Here is a 24,808-nt window from a genome sequence, read left to right on the forward strand (position 1 = left end):
ACCATTACATGTGTGCACAATATGTTCAATAATGGATGCATAATAAAACTGTTTTAACTGTGGGTTTCTAACTTCCAGGAAAAAAATATGGTTGCATGCAAAATATTTTGTATAGATTAAGTGGCAACTAGAGGGGGTGTAATGTAAAAGACTCAGATCAAATGTGTGGGCGTATGCATTATGATGGAGTAAAATAACCAGTTGTGTTACTATAGCTATAGTAGGCATACTGCGTATTTTCAACCGATGCATACAACCTGGTGTTAGGGTTTCTATTAGAAATGTACTTGTCAATGATTACATTATACAAATTACATCTTGAACTCAACCTAAAAATCTTAACTACTTTATTTCCTGCATAGAACATCACAAGTTTATTATCACAGTACACAGATTTCCTATACACCCACGCAGCGTGTATTGTACATGTACTCAATTCTTCTAGTAAATCGCGTCAGTGAGTTGAAACTAGCAGTTATTTTTATTTTTCTGTCGAGTCTGATATACGCTGTGAGAATTAAATATTTCAAAACAAAAGTCTAGATTTGCTGAAGTGGAAATATCAAATTTGAGTAAAACATATGAAATTTCATGACAACTGTGTTACTGTGATATTGCCATCAGATTTAATCAGACATGTTTTTGTCAAATTACAATATAAGTGTGAGATACTAATATATTCCTATTTTGTTCAAGTGAGAAACTCATCTGAAACGTAATGGAAATGTCTTGCAGAGATGTTGGTGCCAGTTTTAATCAGAGACATTGTTCTTGCCAAAGTACAAAAATGTGTGTCCTATTGAAATGTGATTTTTTTGCAAACCTTAGGTCAAAACACATCCTGCAATATTTCTATGAGCCACCATCTTTTAACATGTTTACTCAACTGTTATCATCTGATCAAACAAGTGAATTACAGAGACTTGCAGCCTTTATTTATCACTCATTAAAAATACAAAAATGTGTGTGATGCTCTATTGCTAAAGTTGTAAATGTGACTCAGAGTATAAAAGCCATTTGGAATTTAATAAAACTGTGTTCCTGTGACATTGGTATCACTTTTAATAAGAAATTTGTTTCACTGTATAATGTAACACAAAATTTATATAATTTACATTACTGTTGGAGTTGAGAAATCAAACTTCAGTAAGCCATTTGAAAATTAATAGCACGGTGTTGCAGTGATATTGGTATTGGTTTTAATCAGAATTAAAAAAAAAATATATGTACATGTAAGATGCAAATATTTTACTATTCTGCTGAAGTTGAGAAATAAAGCAAGACTATGTCTTTGAAATTTGATGGAATTCTCAGTACCTGCAATTCCTTTTTACGTATTAATGCTAGAGGGTCAAAATAGAACAAGGTCGACTTATTTTCACGCGCACCTATAGTAATGCATGTGAAGTGTGTTGAGCAGAAGTTATGGTGTTGACCAAAAATCAAATGTTCGTTATTTTTATTTTTATGATGTACCTATAGGCAGTATTATCGTATTTCAGGTACGGAGAATTGTGTCATAGCAACATTGACAATTTAGTTTTAAACAGAAATTTTTTTTCACCAAAGTACAAAAACATGTGAGATGCTAATATATTACTATACATTGTTGAGTTGTGAAAGTAAATTTGAGTATGTCATCTGGAAGTGTGTTGCAGCGATATTAGTCGCATGCATCTAATCAGAACATTTTTTTTGCAACAACTATAATATGTCTATGAGATATGACGTCTTACTTTATTACTGAAAATGAAAAAAAAATTAAGATTAAGCACAAAATCATTTCAAATTTGATGGAACCGTGTTGCAGTGATATTGGTATCAGTTTGAACGATCCTCCAAGTATAATATATCTATGTGTTGTAATATCTTACTTCATTGCTGAAGATCAAAAAATCAAACTTAAGCATGTCATTTGTACTGTAATGGGACTGCGATATAGGTACATGAATAAATAATGGCCACAATTTTTCTCGCATGACATACAATTTTCAAAGCTGACCTGTGAAATGTTTCATGAGCTTACTGAAGCAGAAAGAAGTTAACTGCCTCTAATAGGATAATGTAATATCAAAATGCCAATGTTACTTTTTTCCAAACCACAAAGCTCTTTACATGTAATCAACGTATTATAAAAACAAAACAAAAATCTACTTTGTGATCTTGATTTTGTCAGACGACTATTTACTAATAAAAAGCTCATTTAAATCATAGTTTTCTACGTTTCACAACACGTACAAAAATTTTCCTGATGTGTTCTAAAATTGAATTGCACTTAATTTTGTCAGACAGCTATTTTCAAAATCTCATCCGGATAATGTTTTTCCTGTTTTCACAACACAATAACAGATTTTCATGAAGGATTGTTACTTGACCAGATGTGCTTGATTTCCCTGGACTCTGAACCAAATCATCCAAAATTGTAAATTATAATTATCTAATATGATATGAAAACAATAGCTGTTCAATGTTTTTGCTAAGGGCTGGGAACCCCAGTAACAGGAAGGGGGAAATCTGGTAAAACTTGCACAGTTTCCCATACATTATACCTTGATATTGGTAGGGAACCCCAGTAAAGTGACAGGGAAGCTGAGGTAAATTTTACCTACCTTACCATCAGTAACAAAAACAGTGAATATCTCTGAATTCGTGTAGAGTTGTGTCGATTGCCATGGATACATATCACAACATTTTGTTATTGACGTAAAAGTTGAACTTAGTTCTAAATAATTGAGTGGCATTTAAAGTACATGTATTCATGATAAACTTGTTTATACTAGTATAGCTGACATTTAAGTTAAGTACATAACACCTGATATAGTGAGGAAGGAAGGAAGATCAGAATAATTTATTCATTTAGATATCTATTATTAACAATTGCAGAAAAACTTTGGGATGCAAATGATATTTGAACATTTTGAATTTGGATGATTTACTTTTCAACTTTTGGCAAGGTAAACTTTTTAGACACAAAATATTTTTCTTTACAGTTTTTGTAAATTTTGAGTTTTGAAGAATTGTTTCGGTGAAGTAAAGTTTTCAGAGGCAAAAGATTGTTCTTACAATCTTTGTAAAGTTTGATTATTGATGATTTGGGTTTTTTGCCGCATCTTTCTAGTGTAGGATCATTTGGTCATATATTTACTGTTTTATTGTTCAATAGAAGTTACTAATGATAAAAGTAAATAGGATTGCTACATATATTTCCCTTGGGTTTGTGATAACTTTTCAAATTTCTTTGGATGAATCCTGGTTGATGATTTAATGTTTGTTGAACGGAATCCATTTGACCAAACAAGTCCTACAAAGTCAGTAGCACTATACAGCATTATCTGTAAAACACTAAACAAGCTTCATGCATTTCCTAAGGGAAACCATATACATAGAGATTTGAATTACTTTGTCTCACTGGTGTCAATTCATTACATACACATGTTAGTTCATCCAGGCCATCTAATAGAACAGTCACATTGCAAACAAATCACTGACAGTTGTTTTTATATATAATTCACAACTTGATTATATGATTGTATATATTGATAGCGTTGTCAACCGTTTCCGATATCGCTGATACATTATACATTGTTGCAAATTCTATAATATAGTTTGTGCTTTCAGTGCCAATATCAACTTTGTGAAATAAATTATGTCTGAAGATGTCTAGAAATATTTGGTTTTATAATACAATATATATTTCTGGTGATATGATGTTAGTATTTCCTTCACAAAATATGTCTCATCTAAGAAGGGCTATTGAGTTTCTTCTGAACAACAGCACCCTACCCCCAATACTCATCCCATTCCTTTGAACAACGGCACCCTACCCCCAATCCTCACCTCACTCATTTGAACAACAATGGCACCCTACACCTATCCTCACCCCATTCCTTTGAACAACAACAGCATCCCCCTCCCCCATCACCATCATTGTTGTTTCTTATGAGCAGAAACATGTTATCAGTTTATAGCAATAGCATAATCTGCAGTCAAAAGAGTATATAGCTAGAAATCACTTGTCAGTATACAAAAATGTACAGGACAAATGACATGTTATCTAATCAAATCTGAAAGCATGGCAGTTATATTGTCTGCCTGTCAAGATTACTCAACAGTTCAGTAAACCTTGCTACATGTAAGGTTACTGTCTAACCTTCATGCTCCTTGTTATACAATATATAATAATGTACATGATGTTTCTAGTAGAACTGTTCAATGAGTACATTATATTGTTAAGGTAGAGTTAAGCAGGTAAAACCAAATGAATTTTCTCAAGACATTTACTGACATACCCCACAAAAATGATGGTGCAGGATAATGAAATGCACCAGATTCTACCTATGTTATTAAATTTTCCAGTCAAAATGACAGTATAAGATTTTAAAATCTTTCCAAATTTTTACCAGATTTCACCCTCTGTTATGGTACAATGTATGGAAATCTATACAAGTTTTACCAGATTTCCCCCTGTTAATGGGGTTCCCCACCAAAATGATGGTACATGATATGGGAATACACACGTCAAGTTTCACCGGATTCTCTCTTTTATCAAAACACTATCTTTATAACTGAATTTACTTTGGCCTTTTGTCTCAACTCTATATTTATATCCACCTAACTCCCTACAATGTACTTACAAACTATTTCAAACCAGAATTACACAAGTCCCAATGAACATACAAGACTCTAGTTGGATGCACCCTTAAAGCTGATTGTATAAATAAGAAATTAACTACATATAAGTACATTATTTTATCCATGCCTTCACTACTATGCATGGCAGCCATGACGTGACTGTGGTAGATTATGTCAGATGTCAAGGGTCTACTTGCAAAGTAGTATAAAAACAACTGCCTTCCAAAATTGATTAGATAGATTACCTATACAGTAAAGATGCCTATCCAGTCAGCTTCACATTTTATAGTGACTACGGTATTTGGCCTAGTAAATCTAGGGGAGAGTTACAACATTAAATATGCCAGACAGAGAAGTATAACAACAAACAAACAGGTTTAGCTTTCCTCCAGTTGCCATATTTGATTTGTCTAATGTCAGGGACAGGCCTGAACCTGTAGTCCACATTTGACATTGTTCTCCGAGACAGAAATTTAAAATCTCACTATAGCTACATTGCTTTAGTAATACCTGGGATAGAGTTTGTCAAACATTACAAAGCATAAAACCTACAGATAAATTAGGATAAAGAATTCTAAAAATTGGCCAAAATAATCCTGTCATTATGAGAGATTTATGAAATTAAATTTTTACATTATTTATATCGATTTTGTCAGGGTCACACACTTGACTAATCCAGAACGAACTATTTCTGTGTTCCCCACCAGATATATTATCCTTAACTAATAACTGCTTTGACTAAATGTGCATTTTTTTTTTTTTATCTGATGAATAAGTCAATTCAAATTCAAGTGACCTTTCTACCTGTTTATGTCATTAAATTTGTAATTATGACTTAAATGTATCTGAAGATTGTATTCAGTCAGTTCAATTTTGGAGGCTACTGATGCGAATTGTGACAGAGTTTTTTTTCCAATGGTTCTAAAATTTACATGGGATTGTATTTCTCATGAAACAATCCACAAACAAATTTGCAAGAATGTACTAAATCTTACAACAGATTATTAGTCAGTTGACATGTACAAATGATATGGAAAACTTGATTGGTTATCACTCTGGTATTTGGTAAGAATTAGCCAATCATTGATATCGAGACACTAACACTACAGCATGACATCACAAAATCTTGATATCAAGTCAGAGTTCTACAATACTGGAACCAAACAAGGTCATGAGGACACTTGAGTAACATGGGGGTAAAACGAAAAGAAATCAGGGGGACACACGATCGGCATATTATGATGGTCTTGCATTTAGCATGCACTTACTTGAATTCTCTGGGTACACACACTGTCCATACCTCTGTCCACACGAGTTGGCATGTTAGGCAAGCGAGTCCCCTGTGAGACCCCCACTGAGTTCCACATATCCCATAACTTTAATGCATACTCACGCAACTTGTTGACATCATAAGTGAGTCTAGATATGTTGTAAAATTTGATTGGCTATTATATAGGCATCTGGTAAGAATCAGCCAATCACTGCCATGATATGACTTACCTGATATCAGAGAATACCGAAGTAGGCAGGTCAATGATGTTAGCAAGCTCTTCCACAAGTCTCAGTCCCAGCTCTGGAGTCAGTCTAAAAGAACAGAGCAAAGTAAAGATCATGCAAGTCACTAATGAATTTGACAAAAAACAAATAAACAGGAGAAATTGCTCAGTATATGTCAGTAGAAATGCTGGCAAACTCTCAATAATCAACATAACAATCTAACATAACATAACATAACATAAAATAACATAACATAACATAACATTTCAAATTGAAAAACTGAAAATAGAAATAACTTTTTTTTCAAAATTTGACGTTCTTGGCTTTGAAAACTCATAACACTAAAGTCATTAAAAGATGACAACCCTTTTCAGTTGTACAAGACACATAAACAATATAACATTGTAACATTAAAACCAAAAGTTACAACAGAAATAATTATTCAGTAAAATTTGACATTCTTCAATTTGAAAACTAGTGACATTAAAAGTCATTGAAAAACTGCCTAACTGAAAAATGACAACCTTTTCAGTTGTATAAAGGCATATACCAATCGATGACATATTACCTTTGAAATTGTCAACTAATTTAAAACTTAAAACAGAAATAACTAGTTTGTAAAATTTGACATTCTTCACTTTGAAAACTAGTGACAGTAAAATTCAGTGAATAAGATAAAAAATGACAACCATTCTCTAGTTGTAGAAGGCACATAATAATCAGCAAAACATAAGATCTAACCGTTGAAATTATCTACTGATGTTTAAAACAGAAATAGACGGATGCACGGAGCCAAATGTAATAGTCCTCCCATCAGGGAACTACAAATGACATCTCTTTCCAGTTGTACAAGGTACATATCAATCAATGAGATATATAACTTGGTACCACTTGGTACTACTAAAACTTAAAAAACCCAGAAATAACTACTGCATAAAATTTGCCACTCTTCACGCTACACTACAACTCACTGGATATTGTCTGTCTTCGTGGCTAAAAAACGAAATATGACAACCGCTTTTCATCAGTTGCAGACAACACACACATACGAATCAATAGAAATGTATGTGGCATAGTGTTCTAAAGTCCCTTGGAAAAATAGAGCAAACAAAAAAATTTAAAAGACCGAATGAAAATAGAAACACAAAAAACACGCTTCTTTCTGATGGTACAATCTCATGTACTATCACACTGCTACACATACAAAGTGGGGTAATATCTATATTTGGAATATTGATCTGGTGAAACATTGACAGAATGTCTTCCTGCTAACACTATTTTTCCATTGAAGTACATGTATATGTGATGCACTCGTAAACAGATACACTGCAGTAGCCTAAAATAACCTAGCCATTAATGTCCCTGGATACTCAGTGCAAGGTGTCATTATTGACTTGGACAAATGAAACAAGTTCCAAACAGTTTTGAACAGTATTAAGGAACTATTTCCTAATATATTCTGAATCATGAAACTAATAGTATTTCCCAACATAATTTTATCTGGATCATATATCTGGATCATATCCAGTACCCAAACAGTTCCATCTGATTCATAAAACTGGTACAAAAACAGTTCCATCTGATTCATAAAACTGGTAAACAAACAGTTCCATATGATTCATGTAATTTGAAAATAGCACCTCTTAAGTTCCTTCTGAATTATGACATGGTTTCCACCATTTTATTAAATTTTGTATCATCCAACTCGTACCCAAAGATTTTCAATGAAATCAGGAAACTATTGTTCCAGCTAACAAGTCCCTGAAGAATATTACCTGTATCCTGAAGCAAGTGCTTACAGGAGTGTGCTTCTGGGACCAATTTATTTGAAAATCACCAAAGGTGCCTGACTTACCCTATATTTTCCATTTGAAACCTTGTTCCTGATCCCTTTTGAAATTAGTAAAGAAATTTGGTTGTTCAACATTTTGTTTTAGCACAGAGTTCACATTTTGAAGTACATTGTACATGTACTGAATTTTGAAGATCAGTTTGTGATCAATGCAGAGATGACTGCATGGTGACCCCAAAGTTTTCTTCCTGATCTCAAAACTAATGGGCTGGAGTTTTAATTGAGGAACTTTAAGATTGTTATTTCAACAAACTTCATTTAAAAGCAACTTTGTATTGTGGTGAATAATTACTGAGGAAAATGAGATTTCTGACAGTGAACCTGAGTGACCCAGGATTATACGCTAAATGACCTCTATAACTCCAGTGTAAATACGTCCATAGACTTGTGGGAATTGTCAATATTGGAATCATGAAATAACAATTTCTCCAGATTAACCCGATGATCTAAGAATTCACGTTATAGTCTAACAACATGCAAAGTATTGGATTTACACTAAGAGTATTCCAGACAGATTTTAGGGTACATTGAAAAAATACACAACATCAAAGTTAAGTACCGATAATAAAGAATTCAGTAATGCCCTCAGTGTGTCTTTATGTTATGATTTTAAATCCATTCTAGAGGTCCACAATAGAAGGTAATCCATGTATAGCTCATGATACTGTGGCCTTGACATGGCTTAACTCTTGTGTATAGATGATGTCACACTTGTAATCCTGAACTGATTTTTAAAGTATTTTTTTTTAATAACATCCATCCTCAAGTTTACACTCTATCTGTTCAATTATTTTCACGATAAGCTTACTTCATGTATGATAATACTTACTAGCACAAGTCCCTAAAGGTACAATGTAAGTAAAGCAGTCTGACAAAATCCTAAAAAAATATTTTAAAATCTTCCATGTTTATCACCTAGGTACATAAAAAATTTCTCAAAACTCACTTTCTGTATAATATTATTACTGAGGGCAGGTCCTCACAGCTGTGTAAAGCATAAAATGTAAAAAAAAATTTAAAAATCTGTATAATAAGTTTACTCCTAGTTGATCACATCGCCAATTCAGCTGAAATGATACAGAAATACTACAAAACTTACCTTCTGTACAATAGAATTACTGAGTGCTGGTCACTGAAGCTTTGTAAAGCACTGATAAAATCCTAACCACACATGACCGGAATGAATACTTGGACATATCAATACTATTGTAACACTCACGAGCCTACCTACCCACACAGTCTAATACCGATAGTATAATGGCAGTTACGTGTTCAACACATTCCACAGACCACCTGGTAATCACACACTGTGTTCCATTTCATTTGTTTAACAAACCAATGACATCACTAATGAAAGGAAACGTACAACGTCAACATGAAATATTACTTCCAGCTTATGAGTCGGACTCCCACAAGTGTGTAAAAATCCTAATGATATGAAGTGGTCTAAAAATAACTTAATTCTCAAAAAAAAAATAAAAAATTATTTACTGGTACTGTTTATTCCGAGTGTTGTTCTGTATTTACACCTAGTATTGTCCATGTCAATGCCTGAGGGTCATTCTGCCTGTCACATTGTGTTGATATATTTATCAATTATTCTGCTTTTTAACAGACTAAACAGAAACAAAATATTATATAATATCACTCTTTTTGATGATTTTTAAAATAAAGATCAATATTAACACCTTACACAACTGATGGAGATGACATATAGATGCCATAATTATTTAGTTCATTGGGTGACTGACTGCCTCTATGTGCACTATGACCAACACCTACTCTGGCTTCAGATTTATTTGTCCATCGCACGTACTTGAGTTAATTTAGTACTTCCATGACAACGCTAATAAGCATTGACAGAAGCCAGTTGCTGTGAATGACATCAGTATGGTTGCTATGACGTTGGTCAGCCATAATGATGTCTTTTCCTTTAGTAGTTACTGACTCCCTTTTACAATGCATTTGTCAGGATCAGACAATTTCCTACACAACACGTTCAAGAAAGTACAAAAGTACTCTGAAGCCACGCTAACTGTTCTGTTTCACAGCTACAAGGAGACCACATTCACATGGGCACAACAGTACTTTGAAGCCACACTAATAAACTGTTCTGTTTCACAGCTACAAAGAAACCACATTCACATGGACACAACAATACTTTGAAGCCACATTAATAAACCGTTCTGTTTCACAGCTACAAGGAGACCACATTCACATGGGCACAACAGTACTTTGAAGCCACACTAATAAACTGTTCTGTTTCACAGCTACAAGGAGACCACATTCACATGGGCACAACAGTAATTTGAAGCCACACTTATAAACTGTTCTGTTTCAGTTACAAGCAGAACACATTCCACAATACCACAGCAGTACTTTGAAGCCACACTAATAAACTGTTCTGTTTCACAGCTACAAGGAGACTACATTCACATTGGGCACAAAAGTACTTTGAAGCCAGACTAATAAACTGTTATGTTTCTGTTACAAGCAGAACACATTCCACAATAACACAGCAGCACTTTGAAGTGACACTAATAAACTGTTCTGTTTCACAGCTACAAGGAGAACACATTCACATGGACACAAGAATACTTTGAAGCCACACTAATAAACTATTTGGTCCACAGCTAAAAGGAGAATACATTCATGAAATCAAACCAATTAATTATTGGATGCTTGACAGTTAAAGAAAGAAAACATTCACATAGGAACAAAAAAGTACTTTTCAGCCATATCAACAAATTATTTGTCTCAAACATAGGGAGCCAAACATTCATTAAGGCATGTATGTAAATGAATGTCATGTGCCTTTAAAGGGTCATGGTCTGCTACTGGGAAGTATTTTCTCCATTTATGTTTCCTAATGAAAGGTTACCTATATTTTACCATTCACTATCACTTGTCTCAAAACTAGCAGCCACTGGCAAACCTGCTACGGCATATACATGTACTGCTGTGATACTTTAGTCTAATGTATAAGTCTTAGAATAAAATGACATCATTTTATTCATTTAGTATGAATACAGTATCACAGCAGTTAATATGGTGGGAGTTTTGCCAGTGATAAGTAGTCATTAAACAAGTGACAGTGAAGGGTAAAGTATACATTAACCTTTTATTTGGAAACGAAAATGGCAAAAAATACTTACAAGTTGCAGACCCCGTCCCTTCAAGTCAATAAATTGTTGTTTCATAGCTAGAGATACACTTTAAATAAGATCAACTTATTGTCTAATATATTGAACTCAAACATCTCCCTACCAAGAAACATGTCTGTCTGTATAGATATATATGTCCATCAAAATGATAAAAAATACATTTGCAGTAAATTTCATTAAAGATGATTAAAGTTTGTAGATGCCAAATCATAACTTACATCAGAAGATGTCAGTTTATATATAAAACGATAGCCATATCATTAGTTTGACATAATCCCAAGGTCACAATAAATTTATCTTAAATTTGACAACTTGGCTACATTTTATTTTTATTCAGTAAAACTATATCAAGTTCATATTCCTTTGATCAGTTTAACTAAAGTACATGGCAAACACTAAACACCCAATCTTGGCTTATTGGATTATAAATCCAATTCTATACTGCCAACATCTTGCAAGGAACAACACTCGTGACAAGTCAAGATGTAGAAGTCAGATAATTGGAAAAAAAAAACTCTACATGTATATCTCTTAGCATCTGATTGACTGAAATTTAATCAAGAGAAAGCCAAATCCGGGGGAAACATATCTTCGCCATGGCAACCAGCATCCTGTTTTTTTGCTTGATTACTATAGCCAATCTCCCACATCGTTAAACTTGTTATTATAATGCAAATGAATGTGTCGCAGGAGACCACACACATTTTTTATTTTGCTATTTTTAAACCGAGATGATGCCAAGATAATGCCATCATTTCAGATTTTCCCACATTCTTTATTTCTATCACTTGAAAGCAAGTTTAGAATATCATGAATATTTTCAGTATTTCTCATTTTACTTCTAATCATTTATTCCTTTATAAATTTCTTGGATTTAATACCATATCACTTCCATCGTTCATTCAAATCCATTTCCTACTTATTATATCTTCATTTATGTTGTATTTATTTATTCAAGCTGCACTAGCAGTCTTTGGAGTCTTATTTTTTCAACCAGATAACCAACATTATACCATGCATAAGCAGAACAACGTGTTTCAACATCACTGGTTCTGTTCTGTTCGATATATGTCAAAACGTTCAAAGCTACCATTACTTCCCATATTTTTCTTTGATATTATTGGCGCTGGTAAAATTACGTTACTCTCCAATATTTTTCTTCATTCAGCTGGAAATACTCCTGACCTAAGGGTTGTTACTACTTGTTTAGTGACTGGTAGTGACAAGGCCACTCAGGTCACTCAATATTTTCCTTGGCTGAACGAAGAAAAATATTGGGGAATAACATTTAAATACATTCACTGGATATTGTTAAAATACCAATATTACAGTCACTGGTCAATTTTATCCACAAGTATAATGTAGTACAAGAACAGTTGAAATCGTGATCACATGACAGTCACTTATTTTAAGGTATGGACCCAAAAATCTACTTGATCAGACTTATTGTACCATTATTACAGTTACTTACAGTTACACAAATACATTTATCCGCAGATGATTCAATACCATTCAGTGTGTACAATATTACTAGTATGTCAATTATGAATGCAGTTTCTAAAAAAGTTCCTGTTGCAGCTAGTGCAGCTTTAAGCAGTAAATGAATACAAAATGGTTTGAATCTTTGACAAGTTTCATATATCAGTGATTTACAAGAACTTTGATATGAATACATCCATTTATTTTGCAACTGACATATCTAGTTATAAACGCCAGTCATTTCGTATTGATCTATCTTAATAATAATACTATGACTTTACATTACTTATCAACTGTAAAATTTGATTTATTAATATTTTATTTGAAACTTATTATGACATCTATTTAAGCAATTGTACAAGTATTACTTCATTCAATTCATAAATATAATGATTTATATCTTCATGAGCTACTTCATTGTTAGTCATATAGAGATATTTACTGATTGTTTGATTTATTCATTCTGTTGTTTATTTCTTCAAAACAAGTCAGAAATTCTGTTCATTTTGTACTCATTTACCACAGGAGAGCCAGTTTAAAACTCGTAGATGATATGAATGTCTTAAAGATGGACTAGTTGTAACTGGAATGTTTTTTGTTTTTTTAGAACTAGTTTAATATAATAACTAAATCATAATATTGTACACCCTGCACTGTATTGAATCAACTGTGAGGAAACATATTTCTGTAGCAGTTAATATAATATGGCACAATATATCCAATCAAATTGTTTTTTAGGTCCACACCTAAATATCAGCGCTCCAATGAAGAAACAATTTTTTATTTTACTACTTCACTGCATCAACTATGGGTAACTGACCACAAACAGATCCAATGTCCCTTTATAAGTATAAATAGACAAATTTTTAGTAAATACATCTTTGGTGAAAAAAATGTCGCAGTTACACACACAGCTACTACTACATTTTGTAGCTCATGGTTAATATAGAAGACATACTAATGGTAAAATGTATACGCTGTCAGAGGAGATATATAACTTGTGTTGAAAAGATGAAGGCATATTTGTGATATCACAATATTCCACTATTTGACAGATCCTAAAAACTATCCCAATGTTTTGTTCCACTGAATATTTACTTTGTACATGTATATTTAACTGTAACTATATACCCCTATTAATATCAAACACAGCATCCTTTCACACACTTCATATTAATCATAGTGTCACAACAATGGCACCTCTGATGGCACTTTTAATGCTTGACACGAATCCCAGCACTAAATATTTTCATCAATAACTATACATTGTTACATTTCAAAAACACAATCAAGCCATATGGTAAACTGACACCCCATACTTAGGGCAAATAAAAAGACTACTTTATTGAATTTATTCGATACAAATAAGTGGTTGGCCAGGAGAGGACACTAAAAAAGCCAATATGGTGAAAGAATTGTTGAGATACGTATTTTCATTCTGCATTTTAAAAACCGATTTTTGTACGATATATCGTGTAAAGGTCAAGTGTGTTACAAAGTAGAAATTGAATGCACGGCACAGTATCTCTGTAAATGAATACAAGTGTAGCCTATAGTCATGTGGGTATTTTGGCTATTAGTATTACTCCTTTTCAGTATACTTAACCTACTAAGGCGAACGACACACTGTCACCAGTCCTTTGGGAGATACTTTTTTTACGTCTCACAATCTTCAAATGTTTTGAGTTTAGTATTTATTGGTAGTTTTGTAAAAGGGAATGTCCTAATTTTTTTTTTTTAATTTGTCCCAGATTCTAGTAGTCTCCATGCGTTAATCTCCAACTACTAGTATTTCACGATCCCTCACTCAGGTCAGTATTTCACTATCCCTTACTCAGGTCAGTATTTCACGATCCCTCACTCAGGTCAGTATTTCACATAATAGAGCACACTTGTGCGTTAAAACATATTAAATTGAGTAAAGAATGAAAAAAAGCACAGAGACTTGAGCAAGACTAGGCTCGAATGTGTATTCAAACCTGAAATACATGCAAATGATTGTCGAATATCCATTCTCCTCGTTGGTTCTAATCACGTGGTGACGTTACTGACATCTCAAAACAGGAACATTCTAAAACCAAATAATTTTCGCCAGCTTTCTGACCGCTGCATCATTGAAGAAAACAAAACTGTTAGCCTTATGCTAGGCATATTTTTGGAGGGAATGATTGCAAAAATTCCCACACAAGTTAAAACTAATACTAGGTTAACATAAATATTACGGAGAGGGAAATACATCATACACCTTTGGCATCCACGTAATGTATGTACAATTTACAGTCAGGTATTATTTCATCAATATAAACCATGCATTACAGTTAAATAAATGAAAAACTAATGTCAACTAATATTTTTTTCCAATGAAAATTTCAACTCGTAGAGTCAAAATTAAGATTTCTTGGAAGCGAATCTCATATGTCTTTTAATTCCTTTTTTTTTTATTTATTATTGAAAATTTGTTGAATTACAAAAAAAAACCAGCTTAACTTTTCAACTAATTTCACACCTTTTATTTGAAAAGTACACTTTGTATATATATATTTCATTGTACAAGATTTCATTTCTGCACTCACCCTTTTATGTATGATAAAACGTATACACACATTGATATATTACATTACAAGCTATGTTGCCACACACACATTACAACAATCTCCAGTTGTACACGTGGGGTATTCATAACAATGAATGGAAACCAATCAATAAATTACTCATTCAACAATCAATCAATTCTTTGGTTGCTAAATATACATAATTATACAGTCAAAATGACAGCCAACACAACAGAAGGTGATTGAACACAGGAAGTGATCTCACACGACCCCTGACCCTTGTATTATACATTTATACAAAGGTCAGGTCACTAATTAAGCAATAAACCACCCCCTGGGGATGGTATACCAAGAGGTTTTGACCAGTGAACGAAATATATGCACGAGCGATAGCGAGTGCATATATTGAGTTCACTGGTCAAAACCGAGTGGTATACCTTCCCCAGGGAGTGGTTTATCGCTATTATATTATACCAGTATATTGAAAATATCGGAAACAAGATAAGAACTAACGTTTTCTCGTTTCATATGCGCCTCTGTGTCTAATTTGCATAACAATACGCTGCTTTTCAAGACAGCTGATCTTGGCCTCAATGTGAACGTCGTGCAGCGACTGGATTTATTTATCTGCTCGTCGTTTCTAGGGATAATCTGTTCATTGATCGGCTCATTAAAAGTGCACAGTGATGAATAAACAACCTGTTTGACTCAAGGTATAAACTTGAAGTGGTTTATTGAATACAGCGTGCTTCGATCGTTCCCGGCCGAATTGGCGACTCAGTGAAATGATAGACAGGTTGATATTTACAATGTATTTATATTACTGGAAGTTACATCAGTAGATTTTCGGGTTTGAGGATTTCCCTCTCGGATTGATGACTGATAATCTAGGACAGGATCCCAGACAAATTTCTATTTAGATTAATGGTAAGTCGGCCAGTGTAACCTCTTTCACTTGCTTCATTTTTATGACAGGACAGGGACAGCTCACCAATGTTTCCACTCCAGCCGCGCCGAGGCTGGGACGTGCATGCCTAGCGCCTTGACCTTAGTACATGTAGTAGGCGATGATTTGAACAAATACGCGATGACTGGGTTGCTTTCGAAATTTCCTTCATAATTTCTCATAAAATATTGTCTCATTGAGAGAAAATCCTCCTCTGACAATTCGAAGAGTTCACTATCAGTATCACGGCGGACTACAACTCAACGCTCGTGCAGACGAACAAAATTTGGACGTGTGCCAGCAGTGCATTATCGTACCAGCAGTGCATTATCACTCGTTTTAGACGCGCTAGTTCGATGTCTAGACCAATCAGATCCCTCGATTTCCACCATCAATATACTGGTATAATATAATAATCCTTATTTCCTGTATACAATCTATAATAAATGAAATTATGTGTTATATATGTGTACTATTTATCTTTGTATTATATTACAATTTATCAATACTGTTTGATATCATGTAAATTTGTCACGTAAAAATCGTCTAGTAAGTATTTGTTTCATTACTACTGGCAATAAATAATCATTATCATTGCTTACTGCTGTTGTACTGTTCAAGTATTTCCATATATTTCTTTTCACCATACTTTTTGATATATTTGCTTGTCTGTCAGTTTCACTTTTCATTTGTGACTGTATATCAAATTTGTAGCATTTACTTTTTGTCTACCTTTTCTCTTAGTGTATTGAGTTTCACTTTACCTACTTTTATCATTTTGTACAATTGTAGTGATGCTTGAGGGCCTCAATGGAAAGAAGTGTTTCATTTACTTTGGTACTGTAACACTTATTTTAGCTACCCTGTGAATAAATGTGTTATTATTATTACTAAATTATGAAATTAAAAACTCATAAATTTCTAAATATATAAGCGTTCACATTCCTCCAATCCTACCCAACCCTCGCCTCCTTCCAGGGCCTACATCTTTTTGCATATCCTGTTTAGAACAGAAAGTTTTGTGTGTCAAATTAAGGTATATAGCCTCAGGGAAACAATTTCCTATAAACATCTAAGTTAGTGAAACGTCTACAAATTTTGCCATCTTTTTCAGTCCTTGTAAAATCAAGAAAGACATTTAAGGGTCTATGTAACATCTTGCTTTTAAGGAAATTAAGTTTTTGTTTTCCCATCGAGTTAAGACAGTATTTGGCAGCCATATTGGATTCTACAACGGGTTACTTTTTAATATCATACTCTCTCTCTCTCTAGTGGTCTCTATTGTTAATTTTGGTAATCTTTGAATGCTTTTCCTGATTTTTAACTGCGGGTGGGATTGATTTTTCTTGAAAAATGTAACAGAAAAAGTTCAATTTTCAAGGCATATACTACATTAAGGATATCAATAAATAACAATATCATTTTTTGAATGATAAACAAAAAAAAGATGTAACTTCTATAAATCCTGCCAGATACTTCTCTGTGGACACAACATACCATGAATAGTAATAACTGTTCGGTTTCATTAATTAATACCATTTATCTAATAATTAACTCATCACAAAAGTTACCAATTAGGCATTTATGCAGAAAACACTTGGGGGGTATGTTTTGTAGAATAGTGTGAGATTGATGCCAGATATAAAGTCTGAACTAGAACAAGTATACTAGATTAACACTTTAGGCATTTTCAAAAACAAAAAAACAAAAAAACACTTGGGGGTATGTTTTTCGAATATTGTGAGACTGATGTCGATAAAGTCTGAACTAAAAAAGTACGTAGATTTTTATAGTACAGGAAATATAGAAGTGAGTTATAATAAATTCAGTATAGCACGTAGGACCTCGTGACAATAAAATAAGACATATTTATCAAATACTTAAAGAGCATTTATTAATATCTGAGTTTTAAAGTCTTAGTGATAAAAGAAAATAAATTAACTTGACTGAGTTATATGGAATAATTAAAATAACATCGGGTTGTAGGAAATTAAGGAAATAATAAGTGTCAAATTTATCAGTCGAATACTTTTGAAATGGACACTAATTAATAAATGTTGTAAATTCCTATCATATGTCATAGAAAATGAAATTAAATGAATTAAATAAACTAAGATATATCTGAATTAAATACTAAAGGGCAGAAAAATTGAGATACACATAATTTATAAAAAGTTTTTAAAATGAAGACCAATTAATATCTATGTAGATATGTGATAGACAATAAGTACAAAATGGACATTTATCAAATAATGTGGGGTAGGAAATTGAGAAATAAACTGACAAAAATTATTAATACTGCATGTAAATTGTAAAATAGACATTCACAATTAATATCCATTTTATATATCACTTATCATATACGTGTTTTTAATGTAAATGAACTAGACGAGTTTATTTGATATGAAATAGGGTTGGAAATTGACAAATAAATTGTGACAAAATTTAGAAAAATTTTGAAATTGACAAAATCAAATATCTAAGTTTTATTATATGGATTTTAAATATGGGTTCGAAATTGAGCACATAAACTGTCACAAAATCTCTGAAAACTTTGAAGTAGACACCAATTAATATTCATGTTATATATCACTTATCATGTATGTGATAAAATAAAACAGGCGAGAGTTTATTTTTAATGTGAGATAGGAAATTGAGAAATAAAAAAATGTATCAATACTATATAATACATCACTTATCAGATATGTGTCATTGTGTAATAAAAAAATAAATGAAACAGACAACCTACATGTATGTATCTTTTTAATATTATACAAAATATCAAAGATGTGTAATATGGTGGAAATAAACACTTTTTTTATCGAAATAATACAATTTGGTAATGTTATACTAATCAACAAATGAAAATAAAATAAAAACAGCTTTCAAATCAAAATACAGTGGTGTTATAATAATTGATAAAAAGAGAAAATAGAGATGTTCTTAAATAAAAATTATTAAATTTATTCAAGAATTATATAATAATTGAAGAGAAAACAGACAGCTTTTTTATTGAAATAATTTAAATCAATAATTTAGTAATTACCAATGGATGAAATACAAAATTGAGACTGAAAAAAAAACCCTAAATGAGCTGCTTGGTTGAATAAAGAGACAAAAGATAAGGATATCATATTTTGTGTAAAAATCTATTGACTGTGTTAATTCACCATGTACCTACGTCACCAAAGTGATTTGAATTTCAATGAATGATGTGATGAATGGCAAGATAGCTTGTGGAGCAGGAAATGGATTTTATGGTCACTGTACAATGATGACCTGCGTAATATGGGATTACATGACCCAGCTCTGTATGTCATGACCTATGACCTCCACATTGACTATTTATTCGTAATGCTTTCGCATCCATTTTAAACAGGCATTCTACTTAGATGCTTCATCAATGAAGAAACATGACTGGATTTACAATATCACATTCAATTTCTTTTATTTGACTTTTCTGTTTATGCATATTAAGCCAAATTGTATGTGATTGGTATGAACAGAAAATATGGAATTTACACCCTGGTTGGTTTGCGTCACGTCACGACTTGTGTCCACATCACTGGTTATGCAGTGTTTGAAATAGGAGTCAAAATATAAAAAATGACCATTTTTTTTCTCCTATCTTTTCTTAAACTTGCACTAGTACAGCTATATTATTTTCCAATATTTGTAATCATTCTGCCAGAAAATGTTTTAAATAAGGTTTTTGTTGTTTTATTTGACTTTGATTTGCAGTGACAAGGCCCCCTAAACTGAAGCTTTGTTGTTGATTACATTAAAAACCGCTACCTACATGTATACGTAGTTGGAGCTTGTGGTTTCATAAGCAAAAACAATGATAGACAGTTCAGCTTACAAGGTCCCTTATTTCCCTCATATTTTGCTTGGTTGAACGAAGAAAAATATTGAGGAATAATATCTAATTGTCCTTCTATTTATACAGTATTAATATCAAAATATCCTAAGGGAATTTCATACCAACATATATACACTAGCTGTTTTCCCTACATTTGTTCATAAAGGAACACAGAGATTGAGTCTGTATGATACGACATTCGTGCCATGCTATCAGCTACCACTCACATCTGTACTTCTAGTCTGTATGATACGACATTCGTGCCATGCTATCAGCTACCACTCACATCTGTACTACTAGTCTGTATGATACGACATTCATACCACACTATCAGCTACCACTCACATCTGTACTACTAGTCTGTATGATACGACATTCATACCATGCTATCAGCTACCACTCACATCTGTACTACTAGTCTGTATGATACGACATTCGTGCCATGCTATCAGCTACCACTCACATCTGTACTACTAGTCTGTAAGATATATATGACATTCGTGCCATGCTATCAGCTACCACTCACATCTGTACTACTAGTCTGTAAGATACGACATTCATACCATGCTATCAGCTACCACTCACATCTGTACTACTAGTCTGTATGATACGACATTCATACCACACTATCAGCTACCACTCACATCTGTACTACTAGTCTGTAAGATACGACATTCGTGCCATGCTATCAGCTACCACTCACATCTGTACTACTAGTCTGTAAGATACGACATTCATACCATGCTATCAGCTACCACTCACATCTGTACTACTAGTCTGTAAGATATATATGACATTCGTGCCATGCTATCAGCTACCACTCACATCTGTGCTACTTAGTCTGTATGATACGACATTCATGCCATGCTATCAGCTACCACTCACATCTGTACTACTAGTCTGTATGATACGACATTCATACCATGCTATCAGCTACCACTCACATCTGTACCAGCGTGCGAAATTAATGCCGGTCCTTCGGCCCGAGACCAACAGATTTCCGTTCGGACCGACAGTTTTTCAGAATTACAACAACGTATCGGTCCTTATGACCGACTGAAATTTGGAGTAAATAATAACATTTATTCAAAGATATATCCAATTTCACCTACACGAATCTGATCTTGTGTTACCTATTTTACTCTCGACATCATCTCGTTCAAGTTAAGCGACACAGAGCTAGCTCGCTACGTGTTGTTGTCAATGTTGATATGTCTACATATGACGTAGCATACAGCATTTACTTTATGAAATTATGTTAGCAAACACATGATTGACCGAATTTCTCCAATTATTTGTGTCTTGACTAATCAGAACGTCTTAGACATTCAGACCCATTTTACGCATTCAGCGCATGCGTCTTTTCCCACCATGATATATTAATTGTTGTAAAGTTTACTGTTCTAAGTGTATGAAACTTTTAACGTGTTTGAGACAGTTCCACGTTGTATTTATAAAGTATGTGGCGATATTTAGAAGGCAGCAATGAACTTCCGAAGAAGAAGACGAATTTAAACAGACACTGTTTTTTAAAGGCTGGTATTAAAGCCGGTAAATGTTAGCGGGTTTCCCGATCAATTTACCGGAGTTCCCCATGTATGTGGCCATGATCAAAACAAACTGACGGAAAACATATAAACTACTCTGAAAATGGCGTTTTAACTAATAAAGAAGGCAGGTACACTTCGTAAAATATCTTCAGTACGATTATAGTTTTTTTTGTAAAACAGTAAAAAAAATGCGTAGTCTGATTGATTTCAATTTGATTCATATGATAATGTATGTCCTGTCATGTTGTAATCAACGTATAAACTTAGAAATGTTGCATTTTTGTTGCCATTGTTGTATCTGGAAAATTACTGCATCGTGCCAAACACAGGTACATATAGTGGATGACACATTACAGTACAGTTACCATATCACGCTCCCACGTCAAAAAAACTTGCATTGTAAGACATGTTTAGCCATAGTTCTCTTCATCATGGTCAGATTTCTTACACAAACAGTCGAGTCAGAGACGATAATCAATACACCACGGTAGGGTATACGGGTAGGGCTTTATGGGGGGGGGGGGGCTTCAGTACATATTTGAAGGAAGACGAAACCGTTCCATGTCACTTTTGTGGATGGAAATTTAAATAAAGTGAATACACAGTTTTCAAGAGGGATAGTTATGCGACAAAACTTTTATTTCTGCCATGATGAATTTGTGCGTCTACGTTCGCTAAGAGTTGGAAAGCTACATCAGCTGTTGCCACAGACGATGAATCTGACTTTGGATTATGTGATTCAGAATTTAGTGAATCGTACAGAGAGGAAGGAGAGGACTGTGATCTCTTAGAGATTGCAGATAATGTATATTTAATGATTCATTTTCACCCATATTATCTACAATCTATGGATATGTATTTCTATGGTGTAATGAATACATTCAGTCTCAGACCACTTTAGTCTATAGGATCAGATTATGCGAGAATGAATATTCATAGTCTCTGGATTCATAGTTACAAATGAAAATCTCTACTCATAGAGTCAAATATTTCTTGGTAGTGAATCAAAATTTACTTCCAAGTTATTTGTTGACTCTGTGAGTGGAAATTTTATAAAATAATAGTGGATAGTGAACAATTCGTTGTACTCTCTTTTACTTTAGTATATCTAAAGATATGTTGTATCATATTAAAGTTCAAAATCATTTAATCTGTAAATGGAGGGTATATAAATATAGGTCGTGAACGTGAACTGCATTGAGTATGGACCAGCAGTTTTCCTTAAGGACCAGCAGCATTTGCTACATGTCGGTCCTTATGACCAGTAGTCATTTTCCCTTAAGTTCACACACTGATCTGTACTACTAGTCTGTAAGATATATATGACATTCGTGCCATGCTATCAGCTACCACTCACATCTGTACTACTAGTCTGTAAGATATATATGACATTCGTGCCATGCTATCAGCTACCACTCACATCTGTACTACTAGTCTGTAAGATACGACATTCATGCCACACTATCAGCTACCACTCACATCTGTACTACTAGTCTGTAAGATATGACATTCATGCCATACTATCAGCTACCACTCACATCTGTACTACTAGTCTGTATGATACGACATTCATGCCAAGCTAACAGCTACCACTCACATCTGTACTACTAGTCTGTAAGATACGACATTCATACCACACTATCAGCTACCACTCACATCTGTACTACTAGTCTGTAAGATATGACATTCATACCATACTATCAGCTACCACTCACATCTGTACTTCTAGTCTATAAGATACGACATTCATGCCATACTATCAGCTTCCATTCATATCTGTACTACTCTGTGGGTGGATCTCTGCCTGCTAGATCAAAAGATTTACGCCCACTGCCTTGAACTAGCAATTAGAAGTTCAAACAGACAAATTTAACTTGATACGACTACAAATCAAATGAAATTTACTTTTTTAATCTTGTTGAGTATTCTGTTTCAAAGAATTTTTACAAAAATGGCTTAGACAAAGTGACTAACAATTTGTAAAAATGATAGTTCCATCAAAGAATGAAACCTCCAAATCTTGTGCATTAGTTTCTATTTATTCACTGAACTACAAGTATAATCACTGATCTAGCATGATATACTTTGGCTATGGATATGACAAGAATGTCAAAGGCTGCCCTCTATAGGTACATCCTTCAATTCCTTTTGTTTTTACAAGGTGTCTGATGCTGAGGAAATGATTGAGAACTATGCTTTATTATGTTTAAGTCATGTCATTTATGTTGTTATACTTTATTTTACTGTTGTCTTCCAAAGGAGCTATGTAAATTTCAACAGACCTCACTCCAACCCATCCCCCCCCCCCCCCCCCCCCCCGTAGGTTTCTAAAACCTTACGCAAAAAGTCAAAACATAACAAGCCTTCTATGCTCAAACACATAGACCCCTTTCAACCAATCATAACAAGGTCCCTCATATCACATATATATCCTTAGCCAAATAAAAAGAAATATTTGATAATAATATCTATATGTCACTGCGATAAGAGTAATATAAAGTGTTGTTTATCAAGAGAAGATCACTTTTCAATGCCTACAACGTGAGATGCTACTTTATCTAGTCAATATATAATTGACAATTTTTGAGTTTGCTAACAATTTTCATCACAGTAGATAGCACGATTACTTGTGATAATTTAAAAATAATTATTTTTTTAATAATAATGTTAGTTTTTATAGAGCACATTCCCACACTGTGCTCAAAGTGCTTCACAACTATCCTCCCTCCAAACCACCCCCCACCCCCACCCCCCACCTCCTGCTAAGATCTATAGTGGCACAACAGCCCTTTTAACTTCCTCAACTCCCTGGGGAGTATACAATCCATTGCAGCCTTTATAAGTGCATAGGATTACAGCATTCACCTCTATCCTACCAGGTCCCCAATTATACAGCTGGGTTGACTAAAGCATTCAACATCTGTCCCACATCTCTTTAAGACAAACAGAACATCTTGAAGTCAAAGCTGATTTCCATGACACTTTCAACTGAGACAACCTATTTTTTTTCAAAGTGGTGAAAATAAACACAAATTCAAAGACACTCTGGTAGATTTCTCTGACTATGATATGAAGTAACTACTCACCTTTCAGCTGTAGTGATAAAGGTATAATCGGTATCAATTAATAAATCTTGTACTGGGTCGGCATCACCTTCAGACATGACAGCTGATTCGATATCTTCAGACTCGGTGACAAACGTGTTAGCATTTTCAGAGGGTTCTCCATCATCTGTTGAGAAAACATATCAATAGGTGACCATTTGTTGGCTGAG

The 24,808-nt window shown here is 33.6% G+C and overlaps 1 protein-coding gene across 1 annotated transcript in view; it reads right to left on the reverse strand.

Annotated features, from left to right (window-relative positions):
* Positions 1 to 24,808, reverse strand: part of LOC144434036 (receptor-type tyrosine-protein phosphatase-like N) — a 270,864-nt gene that overhangs the window by 172,483 nt on the left and 73,573 nt on the right. The window contains exons 7-8 of the mRNA XM_078122481.1: positions 24,621 to 24,765; positions 6,133 to 6,216 (exon numbers count right to left, since the gene is read on the reverse strand). Coding sequence (XP_077978607.1) covers positions 6,133 to 6,216; positions 24,621 to 24,765 — 229 coding nt within the window. The remainder of the gene's footprint in view (positions 1 to 6,132; positions 6,217 to 24,620; positions 24,766 to 24,808) is intronic.

Source organism: Glandiceps talaboti, chromosome 4, assembly GCF_964340395.1.
Source record: "Glandiceps talaboti chromosome 4, keGlaTala1.1, whole genome shotgun sequence".
Classification (NCBI taxonomy): Eukaryota; Metazoa; Hemichordata; class Enteropneusta; family Spengelidae; genus Glandiceps; species Glandiceps talaboti.